Source organism: Anabrus simplex, chromosome 1, assembly GCF_040414725.1.
Source record: "Anabrus simplex isolate iqAnaSimp1 chromosome 1, ASM4041472v1, whole genome shotgun sequence".
NCBI classification, from domain to species: domain Eukaryota; kingdom Metazoa; phylum Arthropoda; class Insecta; order Orthoptera; family Tettigoniidae; genus Anabrus; species Anabrus simplex.
In genome coordinates this window covers 1,365,990,981-1,366,007,119 of record NC_090265.1, presented here as the reverse complement: position 1 = coordinate 1,366,007,119, position 16,139 = coordinate 1,365,990,981, and the positions used below count along the sequence as shown (strand labels likewise).

The following is a 16,139-nucleotide window of genomic DNA, read 5'->3' as shown; positions in this document are numbered from 1 at the left end:
TGTGGTATTATGTAGTAAAACAGCATACTAACATCAATCTGGTATTTGTATTATTATTATTATTATTATTATTATTATTATTATTATTATTATTATTATTATTATTATTATTATTATTATTATTGATGAATGGTAATCTCTGAGGACAGTTAATTCACCCAACTAATAGAAATTGAGATACCACATGAGTGTAGGAACTTTAAGAACTGTATACTATGCTCATGTTCATAGTTACTTGTCTAATGGTACATTCTTTAGTGCTCACCAAAGAGAATCACAAAGATTATTTAAGCTTAAAAAATTGAAAAAGGCCATTAGAATAGTTAGTAGTCCCCCCTGTCAAGCACATTTCGGGGCGAGTTGTAGATCTTTTTTTTTTTTTTTTTGCTAGTTGCTTTACGTCGCACCAACTCAGATAGGTCTTATGGAGACGATAGGGCAGGATAGGGCTGGGAGTGGGAAGGAATCGGCCGTGGCCTTAATTAAGGTACAGCCCCAGCATTTGCCTGGTGTGAAAATGGGAAACCACGGAAAACCATTTTCAGGGCTCCCGATAGTGGGGTTCGAACCTACTATCTCCCGAATACTGGATACTGGCCGCAATTAAGTGACTGCATCTATCGAGCTCGGTGTAGATCATTAAAAATTACGCTATTTCCTGCACGGTATATTCTTCAATGTTTGATTTATATTAAAGAAAACTACAGTCTCTTCAATGAAGAAGGTGTAACTCATATCCATAACATCAAAAAACAGTATAATCTCAAACTATACTAAGACATAAAATAGCGTAAGTGATATTGCCATTAAGATGTTTAACACTCTACCAGTTGCATCTAGGCAGTTGTCTCTAAACTCTTTTAAGATCATCATGAAAAAAGAAATTTATTGAAACAGGTGTATATTTCTGTGATGATTTTTTTTTTTTTTTTACTTTTCCAGGTATTTCAATCTTAGTCCTTCTTTATTTAGTCACTAGTCACTGTTCACTTACTGTGTGTGTCCCTACTCTTATTTACGTGATAATCATTATTTGTTGTTGTAGCCATGATCATAAAGGCATTGAAGTCTAAACGGTCTGACACCATGGTTAGCCGGTTCGAATCCCATTGGTCTAAAAAAAAATTCAGCATTAGAATGTTAGCTTGCAGGGTAGGGGAGGTGGGTGATATACAATTTCTAATCACTAGTTGCGTGCCAAAAGCCTAGATTAAATTCCAAACCTCTCCACAGTGCTTATATGGACTGAGAGCATATGACACTGTTGATAGTGATTTGTCCGCTGGATGGGGACGGTAAGCCTTGAGCAGATCCCTCAGTGCTATTCGACAGGAGTAGGCTGTGTGCTGGCACCGGGTTTCACCCTCTCCCTTCCTACTCTCATATGCCATGTCAGGAAGTGCAACCCGCCATAAAAACTTGTCATGACCGATTCATCTCACCTCATACCTGACCCCGTACAGAAACGGGACAAGGGTTGGACAAAAAATTGCCTAATCAGTAATGTGTTTTGATGAATATATGATACTGTATTTGGGTTGCTATGTACGTGGATCATATTGTATATTCCTCATTGACATTTGTAATGTTACTGAAGAGCTCAGGAATTTTGCGTTAAAGTTTCAGTATTCAATATGGTCATATACTGCTTACTTTTTAAATTTGTTTTGTTGCAAATATTGTCTTGTTCTTGTTAAAAATAGATCCATAATTTATTTTTTATGTGGAACAATATTCTTTTAATATTCAAAATGGTTTGTTGCCCACTGTTCTTGTTACTGTGTCTATAAATATATGCTCAAAATTGATCAATCGGTACTCGTTCAATATCTCTTGCACTTGTCTCTGTTGAAGAATACCTTACACTAATTTCACCACACTTGAAGAGAACACTGCCTTTTGACTGGTTTATTTTGAACCAACCAGCCTCCCATCTCCAACCCCCACACATGGACATTATTTGTACAACACTACCAACTTCTTAATGATGATGATGATATTCCTGGATTTTGATGAATTCTCTATAATTAAAGAAATATCTTTATTGGATTCATCGCCAGTACAGCTCATAACAATACTCTTGCAATGTTGAATTCTCCTTTTACAACTATGTGATGTTTCCTATCTGAGTGCCAGCATGATATCAGGAAGCCTTTTGAAACAGAAGCCTAGTTCATGTATGGTATAAATGTCACTGGGTTTATAACCCTCTTCCGTTGAACTGCTGTGAGTTACGACTGGTATACTTTAAAATATGCTCTACATTTTGAGAGGATAGTTCCCTAGTTGTGCTACCCCTTCAGAAATCACCAGTGCAGTACCACATTCACTACCGTTAATACTATTGTTAAACAAACATTTTCCTTTCTTTGTTTTTGACCTTTTGAGTTGTCATTCACCTGCATGTTTAATCTGTTACTAGCATAATTGCTCTCTTAGGTCAGTATTTCTCAATCTCCAGTTTGTTAAAAAAAAAAAAAAAGTGTAATAAGCATGGGCATTTTACTATTACAGAGTGTGAATCGGTTGGCTGTGGAAACACGTTGGATTGTTAAAGGTCATCATACTCGCAAGACTGCAGCATTTGTACGTGCTTGTGCAGCTTATTGTTTCATCACCATTCCTTCTATTACTTCTGTATTTACAAGATTGGAGCTCTACCTCCTTTCTGGACAAGTGGCCCTTCTGAATCAATGTCTTGGTCAAGGTTGGTACATACATAATATGTATATATATTATATCTGTACATTATAAAATAAAATTTATTTATTTATTTATTTATTTATTTATTTATTTATTTATTTATTTATTTATTTATTTATTTATTTATTTATTTATTTATTTATTTATCATGTGGCTTTTATTGCAGGAAGTATCCGAGGACATGTTCGGCTCACCTGATGCATTGATGGTTATGAATTTCATGTTTTTGGTCCGTATTGAACTGAGAATAATATATAAGTAATAATAATAATAACGTAAATGTTTCCACCTTTTCAATACAATATATTCACAAAATTACAAAATTATACGGTACTAGTTTCGACCCATCTAGGGGTCATCATCAGCCGTATTGGAGCAAAGATCATTTGTGGCGAAATCCTAAGACAATATTATTTTAAAGAATAACAAGTGAAGTTTTTTAAAATCAGGAGTTTATAGGATCAAATGTACCACCTGTAAAAAAACCTACATCGGGCAAACCGGAAGAAACTTCATTATCAGATACCACGAGCACACTAACGCAATAAAATACAACAAGTTTTCAGCCATCGGCCAACACATGCAAGATTATAACCATAATTTCACCAATATTGAACAAGACATGGACATCCTCGTATTAGCAAACAAGGGCCCTTTACTGAACATAATGGAAAATTACTACATACACCTAGACCAATACTTTAATGCCAGTCACAATCTCAATGAAATCTCAGAGAAACCCAACATACTCTTCGATCTACTTATCACTTTCCTCAGAAACAATAATGCAGCCAACCTAAACTCAATCCTAAATTTAATCAAAGGTACTTTTCCAAGACAATTACACTTTCTCCCGCACCCTTCAGCCCCACCTTAAGCCCTCTTCCTAAGCCATATTTCATTTCAATACAAGAACTTACTGATTTCCATGATTATAATTTTTACAACACCCTTTTATACTTTATTCTTTGTTAAAAACCTCTTAGTATGTATATTCCTCGTATTATTAACTATTACCATAACATCTCACTTCACTTGTTATTCTTTAAAATAATATTGTCTTAGGATTTCGCCACAAATGATCTTTGCTCCAATACGGCTGATGATGACCCCTAGATGGGTCGAAACTAGTACCGTGTAATTTTGTGAATATATTGTATTGAAAAGGTGGAAACATTTACGTTATTATTATTATTACTTATATATCACCTGATGCAGGTCGTTCTGGTTGATGCACATGTGTGACCTGTGCATTTGGGTGTGAGATGATGATGATGATGATGATGATGATGAGGTGGTGGAGAGAAGGTATAGCCTTCTCCTGTCACATAACAACCAAGGTGTCTGCTCAAGACTTAACATCTCCATCCGATTGACAAATCACCATCAGTAGCGTCATATACTCTTACTCCATATGAACACTGCGGAGATGTTTGGAATTGAATCCAGGATTGTATACCAACACCTCTACTACCCAGCCAGCTAACATTTTGATGGTGACAATTTTTTCCACCAGTAAGATTTAACCACAGTGTCAGACCATGAGGACACACGCACACAGAATCCCTTGTGAATTAATTGGAACGTGGCAATAACGTACACATTTTATGTTTTTTTTTTTTTTTAATGTTACATGCTATTTAATCATTTGTAATAACCAAGATGTCTTCCTTTTCGTTTTATAATTTGTATTACACAATTTGGCATAGATCACACAAGCTTTGAACACCTGCTTAAGTTCTTCATCACTGTGCCAAACTCCAATTAGACTCTATCGTGCATAAAAGTCATTGGAATAGAACCAGCTTTTGGGTGGTTAGGCCGTTTGCATTTGCAGAGTTTCGCCCAGATGTGCCATTTGTGTTCATCAGTTGGATTGACACATCCCTCCAAGACTCTGCTTTGCAGTGGCAGACCGACTGCGTGGTCCCACCGTGTTAGCAAATAGGGATTGCTAACCTGCTAAAGGAAGAGTGAATTCCTCATTACCAGAAAAGTGTACTATCCATGGAGATACATGCATATTTTACTGGAACAGTCAAGTTTTTAGAGTCTGCTATTGCAAACAGCTCACATATTTTGTGTGTCATTAATGTCAAGCGAGATCTTTGCCCATACTAGCACACAAATATTGTTATCACTGCAGAATTCCTTCACTTCCTTAGAAGTGTGGCAAGGAGCCAAGTCATGTGGAAAATACCTTTCACCATCTGGAAACCTTTTCTGCAGTTCACAAAGAACTCTCTTTTTCAGTATTTTGATGTACTGATCACTTTTCATCATGCTGTTGATTGGCACTGCGGGTCTTGAACCATTGTGCATGATACACCCTCGAAACAATTTCTTCACAGGGCACTTTATGGTTTGATGCAAATGTGCTGAATTTGATGGCTGTTTCTTCATTCAGCACAGGTATTGAACCCTCTGCATCTGCACTTCAAAGTTACTTTAATCAGAAAAATAAATTTTCTTCCAGTGTTTTGTTGTCCAATTCTGAAAACTACATGCCCAATTCTGATGGCTAAATGCCCACAAAAACATTTCCTGCTTGGCTGAGTAGCTCGGATGGTAGAGCGCTGTACTTCTGAGCCCAACTTGGCAGATTCGATCCTGGCTTAGTCTCAGTGGTATTTGAAGGTGCTCAAATTGTATCGATAGATTTACTGGCACATAAAAGAGCTTCTGTGGGACAAAATTTTGGAACTCGGCGTCTCCAAAAGCTGTAAAAGTAGCTAGTGGGACATAAAAACCAATTTTTTTCTTCTTCAACTGCTTTTTTTTTCATCTGTGGGGTCGTGGGTGTGAACTGTCAAAAATTAGAGGTATGGCCTTCGAGGCGCTTGCTCCACCAACCAGCGCCTCACTTAGGTCTGACACTAGACTCTTCAGAGTGGGATGTGTGAGACCCCACCCACTGACGCTGGGGTGTATGCAGGTGAACTTATCAGAAGCCTGTTTAACAGGCACAGTATGATAACTGTATACGGGAGATAAAACTCCACATGGAATTAATGCCCGCCTAGCAATTCCGAATGGAAATTCTAAGTTAGAACTTAGGATAAGTTGATAAGTTCACCTGCATACACCCCAGCGTCAGTGGGTGGGCTCTGACACATCCCACTCTGAAGAGTCTAGTGTCAGACCTAAGACGAGGCGCTGTTTGGTGGAGCAAGCGCCTGGAAGGCCATACATCTAATTTTTGATCTGATTTTTGATATGCTCTATTGGTGGAAAAATATCTAATTCCCTCCATGGGAACTTAGAATTTCCATTCGGTGTGAACTGTGTCGCACACTTGGATTTAGAACTTAGAATTTCCATTCGGAATTGCTAGGCGGGAGAACTTTGAATTTCCATTCGGAATTGCTAGGCGGGCATTAATTCCATGTGGAGTATTATCTCCCGTATGCAGTTATCAGACTGTGCCTGTTAAATAGGCTTCTGATAAGTTCACCTGCATACACCCCAGCGTCAGCGGGTGGGGTCTGACACATCCCACTCTGAAGAGTCTAGTGTCAGACCTAAGACGAGGCGCTGGTTGGTGGAGCAAGCGCCTGGAAGGCCATACATCTGATTTTTTATATGCTCTATTGGTGGAAAAATATCTAATTCCCTCCATGGGAACTTAGAATTTCCATTCGGTGTGAACTATGTCGCACACGTGGATTTGGCCCTGTTTTAAGGCCGGATGCCCTTCCTGGCACCAATGCTATATGGAGAGATGTAATCACTATTGCGTGTTTCTGTGGTGGTTGGTAGTGTAGAGCGTGGACGTAAAAACCAATAACATTATTAAACATTTCCTGCGTATTTCCCCTGTTTCCATCTGCTAGCAGTCAACGACAAACATTACTCATGTGCCGATTCACTCCCTTATAATGCAATTCACAAGGCAAGTCCACAGTGATGAGCCTGGGGTTTAATTTGCTCCCTCTGAGGAGAAAATGGTCATCAGTTCTTTTTTCTACCATTTTCCTTTCTTTCGGGTGAAATTGAGCTAATCTGTTTGTGCCGCTAAATAATTTGATTTACAGTGCTTACACCAACACAGAATTTAGTACCTATTCCTCTTTATGCCACAGAAGTATTCTGCAATAATGCTGTACAGTTATACTACACGTCTTTGGAGTCATACCCATAAGAATATTACGAATCTGAGAGGGTAACCTTAAAATTCCTCAAGTAAATGCAAATAAATGGACTTCTGTTTTTAAACAGTTATCATTAGGACCCAGATGTTTATGACATGACCGGGCGAGTTGGCCGTGCGCGTAGAGGCACGCAGCTGTGAGCTTGCATCCAGGAGATAGTAGGTTCGAATCCCACTATCGGCAGCCCTGAAAATGGTTTTCCGTGGTTTCCCATTTTCACACCAGGCAAATGCTGGGGCTGTACCTTAATTAAGGCCACGGCCGCTTCCTTCCAACTCCTAGGCGTTTCCTATCCCATCGTCGCCATAAGAGCTATCTGTGTCGGTGCGACGTAAAGCCCCTAGCAAAAAAAAACCAGTTTATGACATGTCATATTTTTTCTTTATATTATTTCCATGGAAAATACAAGTTAAGCATGATTTTATCTACGGTGATTAAAATTATGCAATTTTCACAGATCATATAAAGTCATATTTTGAATTTCTTAACGTTGTTTTTTTTGTTTTTGTTTTTGTTTTTGGTTTTTTTTTTTGCATTTTCTGGTAATTTTTCTTATTGTGGCTATATTTCCCCGTGAATTTTCATGTTTTGTAATTTTTTATCTTTTTATTCCTTTTTCTTATATCTGTTTTCAGTCGTCTCATAGACGGATTTTTCATATCTCTAATTGTTGTCTGTAGTTTCTTGCAATTATTTTTCTTACAAATATATATTTCTGTGAATTAGGAGGGTAAGCTGTATAGAAAGAGACCAATGTGTATAAAGCGACAGAATTGAACTCTAATGATTTGACGTATTTCAAATATGGCCCAATTACATCCTGCAATGTTGACCAGTCTTTTTCCCGAAACAAGTCAATATTGCATGAAAAAAAAAAGATTGTTTCTGTTTCAAAACTTAAAAATACATGTAATTTACTATCGTAATTCTTTCTGATCACCCATCAAAATGTGACATTTAATTCTGTTTGTTACGGAGGTCTCCGTGGTAGTTAGAGGTGAAAGAAGGTGCTGGGATGAACAGGTCTCAACTTACAAAATTAAAGTTAATTTAAAATTTAACAAAGGTTATATTTTCTTTTCGAGATCAAGAAATAACAAGTATAACAGGAACTCAGTTGTATATCAACAAATTAAGAATGTACAATTACAATTTGTCAATGGTTTTGGGCTTCGAGCCCCCAGACACACAATCCTTGAGCAAAGAGCCCAACTTTACTTATGTATAAGGTTCAACAAAGGGGCAGAAAACCCCAATCATACCAAGGAGCACCAGCTCCCAATTACCCAGTAAAGCCTCCTCGAGGCACACAGAACCCAAATTTAAGAAAGAGCAACCCGCTCTCAAAGTTCAAGCCCATCAACGGCCACACCAAACTCCACCTTCAAGCTGTCCTCCGGACACCTAAAAACAGGAGTAAAAATACCCAACCTACTGAGGCCTATTCATTAAAGAAACAGGACAATGACATGGCCCCAAAATACCAACTTGAGTGGAGGCATACTCAGCGCTCTTATACACTTTATTAAAACCTAATTTGGCCCTAGGCCACTTATGCGAGGGCTAATCCCATACTACGGAGGTGACACGATTGAAAAATGTTATGACATTACGAGTAGAAGGGAAATTGTTATAAAAACGTAGTCACCTCAAAACAAAATGAATGGGAGCTCGAGAGGGTTAGGCACTCTCTATCCCAATTTTGTAGTTAAAGTTACAGAATTTATACCAAGTGTCGTTTACATTATAAAGGAAAGTTACATGATAAAAGTTTCGAACCTGCCCCGAGGGTTAAACTGCTGAGCTAGCAAACAAGGAAGTTATTAAAAGGCCATTACCTGATGGATGAACTGCCGCCTGCTATATAATCACACTAGGAAAGATGTAACGGAAGTGGCACCGAGACCAGAAAAACAGCAGTTTATATACCCTTGCGGAAAATTCGATACGTTTCATGAATGAGAACCCACACCCCGCTCAACTTTATTGGCTAGGATCAAGCAACATATCTATATCGGAGAAGACACGCATTATTGGTTGAAAATTAATTAAAGAAATTCGGGATTGGCTAAATTCAAAACAAGCGGAAAGAGAAGGGTTATACTGCCAACCCAAAAAATGACTGAAAGAAATTTAACAAAGGACAAACTTATGAACACAAAATTTCTCAAAAAACAGTTCCTTCACTTCGCACCAGGGTGCGCAATTGTAGTTCTTAAGTGGTGCCATCTAGAAGAGAATGTTCACACTTCTCACTACAGAGAAAACAAATATAAATCGAAAAAGACACAGTTCAGAACTCCTCAAAATTTACAGTAGAGACTTCTTCTGAGAAACTTTAGAATTAACATGGTTGTTAAAGTTCAGGCTTCCTCCAGTAGAGGAGTTTCAACTGGCGCAATGTTTGAATTAGCGGAGCGGAGGTGTACCGCCCGGTACAGACCCCCCCCCCCAAAAGCCCCTCCAAGGGGTAACACAGAAGAACACCAAATTTTGTTTGAAAACAGGGTCCAAGTTATGATGTTGATTTAGAAATTAATTGCAGAAGGATTCCCAAAAATGTTCTTAAATTGGTTTGATCCAGTTTCAAAATTCTTTGTAGTAATTTTTGATGTAATGTCTTTATGCTTGTAGAAGTTGAATTCAGAAGGAAAAACTTTTAATTCTTAAAAGTGAAGAAAATTTTCTAAGACCACCAAATATTGCAGTAGAATCCAAAAATGTAGTATTTGTTGATATGAAATGTCCATGTAGCTGATTAAGTACATTCAATGTTGATTAAGTTTGACGGCCAGACCGACCGCCGCTGCTTGTGTTCAGAAGAGGCCGCTCGGACCCCTCAAGTACCCTGAGATACCGCTCACCCGCACCATGAGAGGGGTAGTGGTGCTGAAGCACGCCGCACGCGCGGCGAATGTTTGCAGACCGCGGGCCAGTTGCAGGAGGTGTGCCACACATCAGCCTTGGCCGGGAGGAGGGCTCCGGCTCGCCGTACACTGGTTGACCTCACTGAAGTAGATCGGGCCCGTGCTCTACTCCAGTAGCGGCACGGCGCCGCTCGGCTGCGGGGGGCACTGAAACATTAAGATCTCGGCGGCAGAATTTGTTGGACCATAATGATTTTAGGGTACAGTCTTTGTGGTGAAGAGGAGGGGCCAGCGGCGTGGAAATATTTATTTCATTTAAATAGCCACTGTGTGTTGTTGAGCAGGAGACGGGAGCGTGGTAATGGCCATGGTAAGGACAGGATGGCAGTTTAACTGGTCAGGGAAGGTTTTACAATAAACATTAGGAAACAAAGAACATAATTCCAAGGGCAGAAGGCCTCAAACTGAAACCAAAATATAACCTTCAGATTTCTTTCCAAATGTAACAAAAATAAAAACCAGCTAAGTTAGTGCGACAATTACACAGGTTTCACCTGGGACAGGTGAACCCTAAATATCCTCTCGGTGGCTGGATTGCTTAATGACAACGTAACCGGCGTAAGAAAATCTAGGATTATGCACGGCCCATGAAATCTGGGGGCAAGCTTGCGCGCGGGAACAAAATTTTTGACAATCACCTGGTCACCTACTTTCAAATTGGTGGGCCTCCGTCCACGATCATATCTTTCCCTAATCTTTTCATGAGACACATTAAGATTGGCTTTAGCCTTCTTCCAAAGATCTTTAATATTATCTGGATCTATTGTCTCAGGTAGAATATCACTAAGAGACCAAAGGTTAGAGAGCGGCGTGTTGGGAACAAATTTGAACATCAAAGAAGCTGGAGAAAACTTATGAGATTCATGAACCGCCGAATTCAAAGCAAAAGCTAACCAATGCAAGGACGTGTCCCACCTAGAACGGTCGTCGTGATGATAGGCAATAAGGGCCGACCTCAAATTACGATTGACCCGTTCAGCTAGAGATGGTTGTGGATAATAAGCAGATGTTGTTACATGCGATATGGACAGGTCAAAACAGAATTTACGAAAGAGATTGGATGTGAAAGCTTTAGCATTATCAGACACAATATATTGACACGGACCCAAAGAAGCAAAAATGGAATTTAAACAAGTAATGGTGGACTGAGCGGTAGCCAGCTTAGTTGGGAATAACCAAGAAAATCTAGTAAAACCATCTACACATACAAGGATGAACTTGTTGGCATTCCCCTTTGACTGGGGGAAGGGTCCTACGTAATCGATGTAGAGACGTTCCATGGGGCGCGACGCTTGATGAGAAGACAAAAGCCCTTGCTTAGTTGACATGGTGGGTTTACTAAGCCAACATGATTTACAAGATTTTACCAATTCACGGATTTCTCCGTCCATACCCTTCCAGATGAACATTTCACGAATCTTTTCTCGGGTTTTGAAGATGCCTAAATGCCCCCCCAATGAGGTCTCATGGTAGTACTTGAAGATCATTGGTACAAGAACAGCTGGAATTACAACTTTCATTTTTTGATCATGCCTCGACGGGCAACATAAAACACCATTCCTCAATACATAAGGGACGACATGTTCCCCAGAAGAAAGGGTTTCCATAATGGGAGCCAGCACTGGATCTTCACGCTGATATTTTTCAATATCTCTAAATAACATGGGAGCATCAGTCAGAATGGCATTAACCTCAGATAGTATGGACTCGGGAGGTGAAGAACCATCATCCAGATCCGGGGTCTCTACATCATTAGAAAACATACGGCTTAGTCCGTCAGCAACCACGTTTTCAGTACCTCTGATATGCCTAACATCAAATTGGAAGGCAGAAATTCGGATGGCCCACCGGGCTATACGACCAGTACGACGCGGCCTCCCTAAGACCCAACTTAAGGCTTGGTTATCGGTCTCCAAATCAAATTTGACATGTTCCAGATAGAGACGGAACTTTTCTAAAGCAAATAAGACTGCCAAACCTTCGAGCTCATAGATGGAATATTTGACTTCTTGAGCTGATAGAGTCCTAGATGCATAGGCGATGGGTCGCCTCCCTAGTTCAGTCTCTTGAAGAAGGACTGCAGCTACCGCCGACGACGACGTGTCGGTTTGGACGATGAATTTCTTGGAGAAATCGGGCATGGCCAGAACAGAGGCGTTACTCAGAGCTAATTTGAGATCTTCAAAAGCGGCTTGTTGAGAAGGTCCCCACTCAAATTTGACGCCTTTCCTACGAAGTAAGTTCAAGGGCGCCGCTCTATTGGCGAAATTTGGAATAAATTTCCTGAAGAAATTCACCATACCAATGAACCTAGCAATACCTTTGATGTCCTTGGGAGGCTTGAAATCCCGGATGGCCTGTGTTCTAGAGTGATCGACTGCAACACCATCAGGCGACACAATATGCCCTAGGAATGACATGGAGGGCTTAGCGAAGGCAACCTTGGACAACTTCACAGTTAACCCAGCCTTACGGAGGCAACTGAGGACTTCTCGCAGATGATCTAGGTGTTCTTCGAAGGTTTCCGAAAATACGACGACATCATCCAGATAGTGGTACGAGTACTCAAACTTGATGTCGGAGAAGACCCTGTCTAGCAGTCGAGTGAGTACAGCTGCTCCCGTGGGGAGCCCGAAAGGCACGCGGTTGTATTCATACAAATTCCAATCCGTGGCGAATGCTGTAAGATGTTTGGATTCCTCAGCCAGAGGAATTTGATTATAGGCTTGATTCAGATCCAAGATGGTGAAGAACTTAGCCTTCCGAAACCATGAAAAACAAGAGTGAAAGTCGGGAAGGGGCACAGATTGTAACACCACCTTCCGATTGAGAGCCCTATAATCAATCACAGGCCTGAATCCTCCTTGGGGTTTCAGGACTAGAAAAATAGGCGAAGAATACGCCGACTTAGAGGGTCGAATAATGCCGTCCTTCAGCATCTGATCGATGATTTCTTTCAGCGCCTTCATTTTAGGTGGAGATAGCCTATAAGGTGGAAAACGGACATTAATCGAATCCGTGACCTCAATTTTGTATTCAATAAGGTCAGTAACACTGAGAGTATCCGAGAACACCTCTGGAAACGACTGACACAGCTTACGAATACTATCAGCCTGCTCCTCAGGTAGATGTATAAGATTTAACAACATTTCGTCCTGGGTAGGCGAAATAGATGAACATGATACAGAATTACATTTCAGTAAGGGGATTTTACAATTAGAATCAAATTTGAATGTGCACGACTTACTTTGAAGATCGAGCACTAGACCAGAGTGGGACATGAAATCTGCTCCCAATATAATGGGGCAGGACAAGTGCTTAGCCACTTACTTTCCAAGTAAATTTAGAAATCCGAATTTTGGCATATAAAAAACCTAAAATTTCTAATGGAGAAGAATTAGCCAAAACATATTCAACTGAAGACGAGCAATAGGCAGGAAGTTTACGAACAGATTTCAATTTCGAATACCATTTGGCCGAGATAATGGAACAAACACTCCCAGAATCTAAAAGAGCAGTCACAGGTTCATTATTTAATTCAATTTTGAGAAAAGGAACCGGTGCGGGGGTATCCGCCGCAATCCTAAGACATTCTTTGGGACCTTCAAAAGATAAATTTGAAGACAGAGTTTTCCCTGAAATTTCGGCATGATTACTTGGGGCTGAGCCTCGAGGAGAAGGGTTCGCCGACTCAGCCGAAGCCCCTAGTCACTTATTATTATTGGCTTTGGTGGAAGTTGCACCAGAAGTTGAGCAGGAGGGAGTGCTGTTAGCATTAGGGCAATTCTTGGCAATATGGGAGAACGCGCCGCATTTAAAGCAGCCTTGGGATGAACTTGCTCCATTATTTGTCCTACTAGATTTGATCAATGGACATTTATTGCGAAGATGGTCAGGCGACCCGCAAGCGTAACATTTACGGGGTGTGATGGTTCAGCGAGGTGGAGGCCGAAAACTACTAGAGGATGGAGGGGGTTCTTTCGCTACACGCAAGGTATCGGCGTATCTGATTCCTTCGGCTGAGACAGCCATTGCCTCTAACTCAGTGAAAGTTTGCGGACGCGACGCAAAACACAAGTATGGTCTGTAAGGTGGTGAAATACCTTCTACAATAGCCTGAACAATTTGATCTTCGGGGAAATGTAGGGCAAACACCCTAGTGTAAAACTTGATGTCTTGGATGAAGTCTGCCAAATTCTCATCCAACCGTTGCACTCGGTAGTAATACTTTTGAATTAGCGATGATCTAGCTCAGGCAGGGATAAAATTCGCCAACAAATGGGCATGGAAGTCTTCTATGGATGACTGTTCGGCGATTGCCCTAACTATCTTGTCAGAGAGAACACCAATGGAATAACGGTAAATTATCTGAAGGGTTTGACACGGAGACAGAGAAAAAACAAGGGCATGATCTTGGAATTCAACTAAAAACCTTAAGAAAGCAATAACATCAGTAGTGGAGTTAACAGAAAACTTGGAAATACCTCTAAGTAACATAGCTAATGGATGGGGTAAACTGCTGAAACCAGGTGACATAGTAGAAGGGGGCCTAAGTGGCGGAGAAGCAGATTCCAAAGGTGCTCTATTTAACACGAAAGGTGGAATGGACGTGCGACGATCGGACTCGGTTCCTAATGGGGCAGATGTTCGTTGTGTAGTCGCCTCAGTACTACTTCCTTCCTCTTTAGAGGAATCCTCCACATTTACAATATTTACTACCATAGGCTGGTCGATTTTAGGAATAGCAGATCCAGATAACAAATGGCTAACTTTGCTAGACAATTTTAGACAAGTTTTCGGCAAGGGCAGTAGCTTCCTTACCCTGAAGGTCATTTAACTTCAAAGACAATAGATCACACACCCTATTATAAAAATGGTACAACCTAGCCTGTACTCTTTTGAGTTGATTAGGAGATGGATCACTTACTTCAAAAAAACTAACTACAGATGCTAGCTCAGTAGTATTATCATTGATCATGGAGAGCGCGTCGTCAATCTCTTTTTCTCCCAAAGACGGGATGGTAATAGGCAAATCAAGGGAATCTTTTAGCTTATTGGAGTCAACTGCAACCGTGCCTCCAGATTGAACGTTTCTGAGCGATAGTTCATAAATTAATTCCTCTTTACGCAAATAGAAAGGATGAAGAACCTCGCGAGGGCCGGACATGGTGACAGAAAATTTTTAGAAAAAAATCAAAAAAAATTCCAGCAACTGAGAAAATTATTAGAGTTTGAAACCAAAACAATGTTTAGCCGTCATAAGGGGCTAAATTGAGACCCATTCAACCACGCTCTGCTACCACTTGTTACGGAGGTCTCCGTGGTAGTTAGAGGTGAAAGAAGGTGCTGGGATGAACAGGTCTCAACTTACGAAATTAAAGTTAATTTAAAATTTAACAAAGGTTATATTTTCTTTTCGAGATCAAGAAATAACAAGTATAACAGGAACTCAGTTGTATATCAACAAATTAAGAATGTACAATTACAATTTGTCAATGGTTTTGGGCTTCGAGCCCCCAGACACACAATCCTTGAGCAAAGAGCCCAACTTTACTTATGTATAAGGTTCAACAAAGGGGCAGAAAACTCCAATCATACCAAGGAGCACCAGCTCCCAATTACCCAGTAAAGCCTCCTCGAGGCACACAGAACCCAAATTTAAGAAAGAGCAACCCGCTCTCAAAGTTCAAGCCCATCAACGGCCACACCAAACTCCACCTTCAAGCTGTCCTCCGGACACCTAAAAACAGGAGTAAAAATACCCAACCTACTGAGGCCTATTCATTAAAGAAACAGGACAATGACATGGCCCCAAAATACCAACTTGAGTGGAGGCATACTCAGCGCTCCTAATACACTTTATTAAAACCTAATTTGGCCCTAGGCCACTTACGCGAGGGCTAATCCCATACTACGGAGGTGACACGATTGAAAAATGTTATGACATTACGAGTAGAAGGGAAACTGTTATAAAAACGTAGTCACCTCAAAACAAAATGAATGGGAGCTCGAGAGGGTTAGGCACTCTCTATCCCAATTTTGTAGTTAAAGTTACAGAATTTATACCAAGTGTCGTTTACATTATAAAGGAAAGTTACATGATAAAAGTTTCGAACCTGCCCCGAGGGTTAAACTGCTGAGCTAGCAAACAAGGAAGTTATTAAAAGGCCATTACCTGATGGATGAACTGCCGCCTGCTATATAATCACACTAGGAAAGATGTAACGGAAGTGGCACCGAGACCAGAAAAACAGCAGTTTATATACCCTCGCGGAAAATTCGATACGTTTCATGAATGAGAACCCACACCCCGCTCAACTTTATTGGCTAGGATCAAGCAACATATCTATATCGGAGA

At 40.4% G+C, this 16,139-nt stretch overlaps 1 protein-coding gene across 6 annotated transcripts in view; it reads left to right on the top strand.

Annotated features, from left to right (window-relative positions):
- The window catches only part of LOC136858352 (VPS35 endosomal protein-sorting factor-like), a 326,083-nt gene that overhangs the window by 252,115 nt on the left and 57,829 nt on the right, over positions 1-16,139 (top strand). For all 6 annotated transcript variants that reach the window (XM_067137830.2, XM_068225497.1, XM_067137825.2 and 3 more), the window contains one exon: positions 2,515-2,707. In XM_067137830.2, the coding sequence (XP_066993931.2) occupies positions 2,515-2,707 (193 nt within the window). The remainder of the gene's footprint in view (positions 1-2,514; positions 2,708-16,139) is intronic.